General features: G+C 39.8%; 2 protein-coding genes across 4 annotated transcripts; both read left to right on the top strand.

Moving 5' to 3' along the window:
* Nucleotides 1-65: 65 nt before the first annotated feature.
* LOC111217180 (methyltransferase-like protein 27) lies at nucleotides 66-4449 on the top strand. Of its 3 annotated transcripts, none has more exons than XM_022738940.1 (6): nucleotides 66-391; nucleotides 916-1043; nucleotides 1402-1530; nucleotides 1915-2050; nucleotides 2416-2511; nucleotides 2657-4449. In XM_022738940.1, the coding sequence occupies exons 2-6, from the start codon at nucleotides 921-923 to the stop codon at nucleotides 2863-2865; spliced, it is 693 nt and encodes a 230-aa protein (XP_022594661.1). In that variant the 5' UTR covers nucleotides 66-391; nucleotides 916-920; the 3' UTR covers nucleotides 2866-4449. The 3 variants fall into 3 exon arrangements, with proteins under 3 accessions (XP_022594661.1, XP_022594662.1, XP_022594660.1); XM_022738941.1 differs by having other exon boundaries at nucleotides 66-395; nucleotides 2419-2511; XM_022738939.1 differs by having other exon boundaries at nucleotides 66-395.
* Nucleotides 4450-4938: 489 nt separating this feature from the next.
* LOC111217216 (methyltransferase-like protein 27) lies at nucleotides 4939-9318 on the top strand. Its single transcript, XM_022738991.1, has 6 exons — nucleotides 4939-5268; nucleotides 7216-7350; nucleotides 7456-7584; nucleotides 7894-8029; nucleotides 8680-8772; nucleotides 8948-9318. Exons 2-6 carry the CDS (start codon nucleotides 7231-7233, stop codon nucleotides 9148-9150), a joined length of 681 nt encoding a protein of 226 aa, XP_022594712.1. The 5' UTR covers nucleotides 4939-5268; nucleotides 7216-7230; the 3' UTR covers nucleotides 9151-9318.
* Nucleotides 9319-10016: the final 698 nt, after the last annotated feature.

Raw genomic sequence — 10016 nt, 5'->3', positions numbered from 1 at the left:
TACAGCTGCTGCGCATGTGCATGAATTTGGAAGCCAGGAAGTGTTGCGTTTAACACTGTGCAAAGGCGATCTTGGAAGATAGTGTGGTGAACGTGCACGCCGCAAGCAGGGACGGTTTGACTGTTTGTTATGAACAGTACACGAGGGTAGAAAAAGGACAGCAAAGAAGAAGAAGGAAAAAGCATAAATGTGTCATGGACATCCGTGTCCCTGACAGTCTGCACTGAGGAAATAACACACCATGAAACCACATACTCCTACAGCTTCCTGACTACAGTGTCTGCAGCCAGTCTTTAATGTTGTTCCACTTTATTTGTGAGAGACTTGGCGAACCTACTTGATATATAGGATTGTGAAGAAATTGGCAGAGAAAACAACCACCGAGGCTACTGTAGGTAATTCTGTCACCACTATGTATAAATCAGTTTCTTTGAACTCGTGTAAATGTTAAGCAGTTGTAGCAGCAGGCAGTATACTTTTATAAACACAGGACAGGTCTATCTGTAGTCACTGTGTGTGACGTTGCACTTGTTTTATATATGTCTTTGCATCTCTCTGTGGCTGTTTGCATCTCTTTGTGGCTGTTTGATTGACTTTCCAACAAGCAATATTAACAGTAACTTCATAAAGAGGCTCTGGTCTAGGGGCTCCCTGACCCATTATGGCTCTGAGCCTGTGCGCACTAGGTCCGTTCAGTTATCCGTCTCCGTCCATGGCTACACATGACATCACAAAACAAATCACTGTGAGGTCAAATCAAAACTAAAAAGTAAGGTGATCAGGTTGATAGAAGATGAAGAGTCACTGAGCTGTAATCTTTCATTTTCATTCACACAATCTGTAATGAATGTTCTGATATCTGTCATTAATGTTATCACCTTACTCCATTGCCTCCGTTTCTTCTTCTTTGAACAGGCTTGATGATGTCAGCTGCCACTAACACATTTGAAAGTGTGAAAGCAGTTATCTTATCAGCACATAAGAGCACTACATCAAGGGACAAGGTCAACTTCTACAACTCCTGGGCAGAGAATTATGATCAGGTGAGATAACTGAAGCAACACTTTATATCAGCAAACACATTGGAAGTATTTTTGATTTAGATTTTTTAGTTCTGTTTAGTCAATTCGTAGAACAGATACTTTAATAATACGATTAAGTCAACCCTCTCTGGCTGAAAAACAATGCTAAGAGAAAGAATGCTGTCAAAAATATATATTATGATGTAGCTCTGTATCTGTGTGTTTTGATAAAATGAAAAACGACTTCTGTTTTATGATAGTAAGATCGTTTATAAATATATATGTTAATAATTGATAAATATGTTCAGATACATGTTCATGTTTACCCTCGTCTTATGTACTAAAAGCCACAGTTCTTTCTTAAAACTTGTTTGAATAGGATGTCACTGTTTTGGACTACCGTGCACCAAGTCTTGCAGCGAACAGCATCTCCTCCCATTTCAGTGGTTCCCGGGAAGCAGCTGTTGTGTTGGATGTGGCCTGTGGTACAGGACTGGTGGCCAAACAGGTAAACTCTTGACTCTTTGACACTGGAAATATATGATTTAATATTTGAAAAGCCTTTTTTTTTTCTTTTTTTTTTTAATGCCTCTGTGTCTTTTCAGAGTGACAAGAATAAAAATATTATTTATTCATGTAAAGTATGACTTCTGTGTTAACATCTGGCCTGTTCCAGTTTATAAGATGAAGTATTTACAGTGAATGCCTCAAACCTTTTTAAGATTCTCTCTGTGCATTTTTTAACTGTTTGGATCAAAACTGACTTCAGACCTGTCTTTCCTTGGTCCTACGATTTAGAACAGCACTGAATGTATTGCTATCAGTTTTTCAGTTTCCATGTTCAACTGATTTATCCAGTATGAATGATTAACAACCAGTCTCTGTTGTACAGATGAAGAGGCTTGGATTCGGACATTTTGTGGGTGTCGATGGAAGCGAGGCTATGCTGGACTTGGCCAGAGACAGCGGGTTGTACCAGGACCTAAAGCTGTCCATGCTGGGAGAGGAGACACTTCCTGTCCAGTGGGGTAATTCAGTGATTCATTATTTCACATGGGTCATTGGTCATTGTGATTCAGTAGGTCATCATCAGGTGGTTTTATTCAGTGTTTGTGTGTCTTTGTTCTTATTATTTTCTGCCTGCTGCTGTTTCTGATTTAGTACGTTTATGACACAATCACATTTTAATCATCGTTGATGAAAGTTTTGGTTTGTTCTATTGTTAAGTCTGTCTGTGAACAACTTTAGAAACTTAAAAAAACTCTCTATATATTATGGTAATAGAATATTTTGAATTGTTAGTATTATTATAAGTAGCAGTAATTTTAGAAATTAGATTTGGAACTATGATTATCCTCCTTTGAATTGAATTGAAACTTCTCTCCTCCTCCAGCAGATTCGTTTGATGTGGTTGTAATCGTTGGAGCTCTGAGTGCTGGTCAGGTCCCTGTCGCTGTGGTTAGAGAGCTGTGCAAATCCACTAAACCAGGTGAGAATTTTGTTTTTGTTTCGATGCCGTCTCAACTGCGCTTCTGATCTTCGCTTGTGAGTCAGTATCTCCTCACTGTGATCGGGTCATCAGGTGAGTTTTAATCACTCTACAACACCACTGCACTGTTACCTGTATCCACTAGGTGGCTACATTTGCATGACAACCAGAAGCAACCGTGACAACCTGGAATACAAAGGCGCCCTGGAGCGTGAGCTGAAGCAGATGGAGGAAGAGGGGCTTTGGAGTTGTGTAGAGGTCACTGAGGTGGAAGACTGGGAGAGGGCCGTGTCAGAGCAGGAGGACGGCTACATATCTGGTGCTGTGTACCTTTATAAGAAGCTACAACTTTAGCACTGTGCCCGGCAGTGTAGATGTGACTTCACACCAGCCAAGGTACAAAACAAAAAATACAAAATATTCAGAAAACTCACATTACTCCTCACAAAGAAAGTGTCAGGATTTTTTCACATTGTCAGTATTTTATAGACCCAAAGCTGAAGACGTGAAACTGCTTTCACAGATTTAAAATAAATTGAAGACTTGAAATTTTCATGACCAAACAGTATCCATGTTGCATGCATAAGCATGTTGCAGTAAAGTTAGTATCTGGAAAATGTGCTTGGTGTACTGCTCCTGAACCTCTTCAGATTTCTATCCTGCAGATATGCAGTAACGTCGTCCTAATAGAAACTGAGAACTGTGTAATAAATGAACTGTAAATTTAACTTATGTCTGTTTACTGTGTCTGTAGTGCATTAATATCTGCTGCATGCGAATCAAACAAACAGGCTAGTTAATGAGTATGAACAACAATTATGTACTTTGTACCTCAAATTTATTCCAGAGTGTTGAACGTATTTTTGTTGAGAGATCCACAATGAGGGAGACATGAATGTATGTTCCATCAATTTGTTGTTGAAATGTTTTACAAAATGTCGCCACCAATGGACAAATGTACCAATCTTCATGCTAGTCAGTCCACTAGATGTTGTAATATTTCAGTCTGGACCAAAGTGGCTGACAGATCAACATTGGATAATGTATGACACACAGATCATTTCCAAGGGCAGCCTGTAATGTCATTTGCAGGTAGTCTAGTTATGAGACATGATTAGACTTTATTGATGGAAATTTACAGCAGCACAGAAACAGGCTAAGAGGTAAGATAAACATAAATAACTTTGAATAGAATAAATAAAAAATAAGGGATGAAGGAAATTGGAGAGAAGATATTCACAAACCATATACAAACTAATAAATTACAGCTAATTCGGCCATGATGTATGAACTAATATATATACATATATGTGTGTGTGTATTATACAAGTATAGGTTTAGAGGTGTAAGAATAAAAATACACATATATTATATATGTTGTACTATATAACATTTATTGACAGTAACACACATCATATAGTGATAATACGATGAACATTAGTGGAGTGTAGAGTCTGAAGCTGTGGAGGCTGGAAGGGATAAAGGAGAGGTATACCTAAACAGTTTAGAGTTGCGAAACCTGTTGTATGGTCATGAGATTAAAATCTTACAACTCTGCCAACAAAAGGTCCCCAAGCTCATCTGAAGAGCTGGTATCGACTCTCTCCTTTATTGGCTGCTCCTGCTCTGTGAGTATAGCCTCACCTTCAACTGATGAGAAATTTTAAGTATATAATATTTCAATCACAGGCCCTGAAGGTAATTAGAGGTCTCAACAGGCAGAAACCAAATTATTTCATTAGAATACTTGAGACAAATGTAAGAAGTTGTTATTTTCCCTTGGGAAATTGCCTCTGCTGCTTTTTGATTTGTTAACTTGCTGGATCAATTATTTCTGCTTTGCTTTTATCTTTATTATGCTTTGTTTACATGAATGGTTTTATGTATTACTGTTTTTTTCCCCCTTTTGTTTGGTTGGTATTATAATTTTGTTTGACATTTTTGTTGTATTTTATCCTGAACTGTTGTTATTCTGAACTACTTAATTTAGTCCTGTTGATTTTATCCAGAGTATCTTAATTTACTTTAACTTGCCAAATATTTATCCTGTTGTCCCCCCCCCGTTTCTTTTTGGTAACTGACATCTTTTCAGAACGACTAATAACTTAAAGGTGTTGTTTGCAACCCGGTGCATTTTTTGGCTTTGGACAGAGCCGTGCTCGCTGTATCCCTCAGCATCCAGGCATGCTAATTCTAGATATGACCCGAGGGTTTGGGAGACTCTCCTCCTCCAGAGCTCCCCCCCTCATCTGTTTGGAATCCGGTCTTACTTGTCTGTTTTGGAAACTAGCAGACTAAAAGGTTCTCAATATTACCTGCATTCTTACCTGTAAACATATAAACATACTGTTTGAAGTGTACTGGACATGCACAAACCTGAATTTCTCAAAAATCAATGCATTAAATGCATTGATTTTTGAGCTTTCATGGACTTTCACAGCTAGGACAATATGGCAGCAGGAGGTGAACGATCATGAAATGTGATATGGGAAATGAGGTCAAAGAAATCTGATTGGCAGAGAAGACATAATTATTCATGACACAGTCCTTATTTAAGGAAAACCAAAAGCCCACGGACCCTTCTTCCATGTTAGACTGGATAACCTATGACTCTCTGGACAGCTGTCCCCAAAGGAGTTTAATGTCTGTACTTAGAGCAGAATTTTAGGAGATTTTTGTCACTTATTTATTATTTTACACAACTGTTTTTTTTCACCATTTTGAGCAATCACAGTAGAAAGGAAAGCGTCTGAAGTCGTAAGTCCTCTTTTTACTATGCTTAACAAACCAACATTAGTGTGTATGCACGGTGTATTGGTAGTTGAACGAGAAAATGAATTGATTCTTATTGTGCCTGAGACATGGTGATTTTTGTATCGCTGAATGAGTGAACTGACTTGATAAATAGATGTAATTTGATAAGGAGTAACGTAAATACTGAAAACAGCTTGCTTTGATTCTGATCCAACATTTGAGAGATAAGAGTTCAGTTTACAATATTAAATGCATTTTACCAGATAGAGAGAACTTATTTAAATAGCTCCCTAGTGGAAAACTAAGGAGGAAAGGAAATTAGCTGCAAAACCGGTCCAACTGAAGCTTATTTTTGGAAGCAGAGTATATTGGGTTGAACATATTTCTTAGGTTGTACAGTAGAGTAAATGACCATTTATTTTGTTTATTCATTTTCTAAAAGAAAATACAAGGTATTTGGTCCACTGCAGTTTTTAATCACTAGTGTAGGTGATGGTAATTTATTGTAGGCTACTTGTAAATATAATAGGAGGTGTGTGTAGGGCGTATTCACGTATTCACAACTGACAAAGCATACTTCAGCACGAACATCACCTGGAACATAGATCCTCCTCCATGCTACCTTCAGCAAGAGATTGTCACGTTTGAGGGGTAAGGCTGGACACAAAATGCAGCCAACACATTGGGGTGAGTGCAAAAATGTTTATTAACAAAAGAACTTACAAAACTGGTGAAACACGGGGATCACAGGAACCAGAAGCACGAGGAAGACGAGGTCTAAACTGGTAACTCGAGACAAAGACAGCAGCAGCAGCAGCAGCAGACACCGAGGACATTTACAAGAGATAAAAACAGACGAACCGACCCAGACAAAGGGGAGCACAGAGACTACACAGACACAGACGCAAGGGTGATTGAACACAGGTGAAACATTAGGGCGGGGCAGACAATCACCAAGGAGGGAAGTACAGGAAGTACAAACATCGAGACACACAAGGAAACCAACTACAGAATAAAACAGGAGGTGACAAAATTCAAACATAAAATGTCTGCCATGGCAAACCGTGACAGAGATGTCTCTCACAGTACTGGTACACCTTGTATTGCTTCCCATCAGGCCGCCCACTCTTCGTCTTTGTCCCACCTTGAATCCCTTGGACTCCTCCACTTCCTCCTGATCTTTTTGCACCTAGGAGTTTTGCCAGGTACTTTAGGTGGGTTTGGGTGAACTTCACCTTCTCTTTTCCTTGTTATCTTCTGTCCTTCGACTGGCACGATGCCCGGCACAAGGTCTCAATGTACTCCCTCAGGCGGTCATGGATTGTTTTGAGTCTTGAGGTTTCCTCTGCTCCGTTACAAAGTGGTCAGCTGCCATGTTTTAGATTATTGTGGACATCGCTTTGATATTACTGCCTACATCCAGCCTACTCCTTAAACATGATTCCCTCTGTGTTGCGCACTCCTGGAATGTGAGCACCTCAACTTGAGACAGGTTTTCGTAGGCTGCACACTCCAGGTTTAATGGAAGCCATCTAGGCTCATAAATCAAGTCTGTCTTCTAGTGTCCTTGAGAGTGTCTTGTGATTAGACGATGTTAGACCTCAAGGATACACACAATATTTTTAAGTGAGTAAAACTAAATGTAAAAATAACCTGTTTGTTTACAAGAAAACTGCAGAATTAAAGGGGTGTATTCAGTTTATTCAGGATTGAATATATGGATGGGGTGTGGCATGAAAAATCCAATTCCCTCTTCCCTTCATCCCAAATGTATTTGTCTTCGATAGATTTAGATTTTTCTCTTGACTTACAGGGGTGGTTTTGAAGAAACAGCTCAAAGGTCTTTAACGTCATTTGTATTCCTCAGGAGACAAAGGAATGCTAACTGTGAGCAGCCAGCATACTTATGCTTCATCGGATATTCAGCTGATTTTTGTTCCCTTATCTCAGCAGAAGGAGGGAGCGATGGCATTGACGCAAAGAACATTTGAAACTGTAAAAGGAGTGGTTGCATCTGTTCGCGGTACGGCTACAGTTGGCGAAAAAATGGCTTTCTATGACACCTGGGCAGGGAACTATGATCAGGTGACTCCTAGAATTCCTCTATACATCCTGTGAACCATGGCCATTTTATGTTGTGTGCATCGTGAGAGACTGTTTTATGAACCACTGTGCTCTGTGGTTGAATAGGACGTGGCGGTTCTGGACTACCACGCAGCAAGTCAAGCAGCAAGCGTCATCTCCTCCCATTTCAGTGGTGACCGTGAAGCAGCTGTTGTACTGGACGTGGCTTGTGGCACAGGACTGGTGGCAAAGCAGGTTAGGTGACAGAAAAGACACAACACATTTTGGTTTGTCAAGTACTGATGAAATAGATGGAATAAACAGCATAGAAAATAATAAAGAAATCATGCTCTGTTGGGCCATTTTGTCTAATGATGACATCTTTGTTGAATGTGTCTACAACTCCTTTATTCAGTCTGGTTAGGTCTGGTCCAAACAAACTTCTTCGATTTTCTGAATGTCTTATGTGAAACCATTGGGATTTAACTTTTCTCACATCAGTATCCAAGCTTCATCAGTTTGACCTCAGTGACCTGTATTTAATCAAATGTGTGTGTTTTACAGATGAAACTCGATGGTTTTAGACATTTTGTGGGCATTGATGGAAGCAAGGCTATGCTGGACGTGGCCCAAGAGAAAGAGTTGTACCAAGACCTCAAACAATGCATTTTGGGAGAACAACTGCTACCTGCCAAAACAGGTTGTGTAATAATATCAAAAACGTAGAGTGCATGTTTTACTGCTTTAAATATTCCCGACAAATGAAATCACCATGCATAGTGTAAATTAGCTAAGAGTTTCCACCCAACCGCAGCTCTACTGAGCTTTCAAACTTCTTTAAAACTGGCAAATTTACTGTTTGGTCTCGGTTCTTACATCAGTCCCATTTTTGGCAGCAGCAGACAGCTGTTTTCAGCAAACAAGCTCTGATAAACAAAATGTATGATTCCTCTCCAGTACCTGCCTCTCAGATAAAGTTGGTATAATCAATGATGGTCAGATTTCTAGCAGTTATTTTTGGAGCAAACCGAAACAAACCTAAAAACAAAATTAACATGACCAAAACCATGACTCATATGAATGATCATGTTGCTATGTGTCAGCAGGGATGAGTACATTGGTGCTTCTTCGCTATTATCTATAACAACATATTAAGGCAATAATATGTCAAGGCTGTGGATTTGGCAGCTTGCTCCTCATCACCATAAAAAGATGACCAAAAAACACATAAATAAATAAAATGCAGCTGTAACAAAAAGAAGGTGGTGGTAGATTTGAAAAGAGATACGTTTGTGTTGTTAAATTATTGTGTTCACCCACTCTTCACCACCTCTTCGCTTCCTTCTGCAGGATCATTTGATTTGGTTGTGATCTGTGGGGCACTGAGTGTGGATCACGTTCCTTTACGTGTAGTCAGAGAGTTGTGCAGCGCCTGTAAACCAGGTAAAATATTGCAGTGGGGGCTTCAATTCACATTGCATGAAAAACCATGATGAATGTTTTATCACATGCCAAAGTGGGCAAGCTGTATTTTTTTATTTTATGTAGGTGTTATCGAACCAGTATGACACTGCTGTTAACTCAGCATCACTGCTACACTGTCACCTGTTCCCACTAGGTGGCTACGTTTGTATGACGTGCAGACATGGCCATGACAATCTGCCATACAAAGCTGCCCTGGAGCGTGAGCTGAAGCAAATGGAGGAAGAGGGGCTCTGGAGCTGTGTAGCTGTCACTGAGGTGGAAAACTGGGCAAGAGAAGTGTCGGGGGCGGAGGGCAGCTACATATCTGGTTCTGTTTACCTCTACAAGAAACTGTAGCACCACACAGATGTGACATCATGTGCTACAATAAAACACGCAAGGTGACTTTTTTTGACATTGTTGTTGATAATGTTGAGCCTGTCACATTGTGACAATTGTGCTTCCCCTTCTGTGAAGTCCAAGAGGAAAATAACATAATGCGGTGTGTGATACAGCATTTAAAAAACCCAATTTACTGTTTGTATGTGAAAATGTGTGAAATACAATTATCACATAAAATGACTTTTGCTGTATGCTGTAATTTCATTTTACCCATGTGAGTTATTAAAAGTATGGCATCCTGTAATGATCTGAGATCTGATGATCTGTTTGTGCTCTTGTGAATCGTTGTTATAGACAATAAATCTGTTGCTTCAAGTCTTCAGCATTTCTCTGTTACATAAAACTGAAAAAGCAACCAACAAGTTTTTTTTTTTTTAAACATCTTTAGGTATAATTTATTAAACGTTTAACACTCAGAAACTCATCTAATCTGTTTCACCGGGACTGTGTGGGTCTGGGGTAATCAGATTTCATTGACAGTGACAGTATCAAATCCAACAACTGTCATCAAATCCTGATTCAAACCTTCAAGCGGACGGTTCTAGGGATCAGGAATCAGGGGCTCAGGAAACAAGGTTCAGCACATCAGTATGGGGACTGCATCCTCGTGAGACCAACCTGAACAGCCTCTCTCAAAACGCCCTCTCCTGCCGTCTTCTTCAAAGGCTACAATAGACCCTGTGCAGTGAGAGGCTGGTTTGTATTGTACCTTGTTTCCCTCCCTCGTTGGTTATGTGCATAACCTCTTGTTCCTTTTTGCTGGGTACACTCGGTACGACACATAAGAATGGGGACTTAGCAACCTGCTCTGAAGTGCCCCT

This window comes from Seriola dumerili, unplaced genomic scaffold, assembly GCF_002260705.1.
Source record: "Seriola dumerili isolate Sdu_G_001 unplaced genomic scaffold, Sdu_1.0 BDQW01000040.1, whole genome shotgun sequence".
Classification (NCBI taxonomy): Eukaryota; Metazoa; Chordata; class Actinopteri; order Carangiformes; family Carangidae; genus Seriola; species Seriola dumerili.
This window is presented reverse-complemented; position numbering and strand designations above follow the sequence as displayed.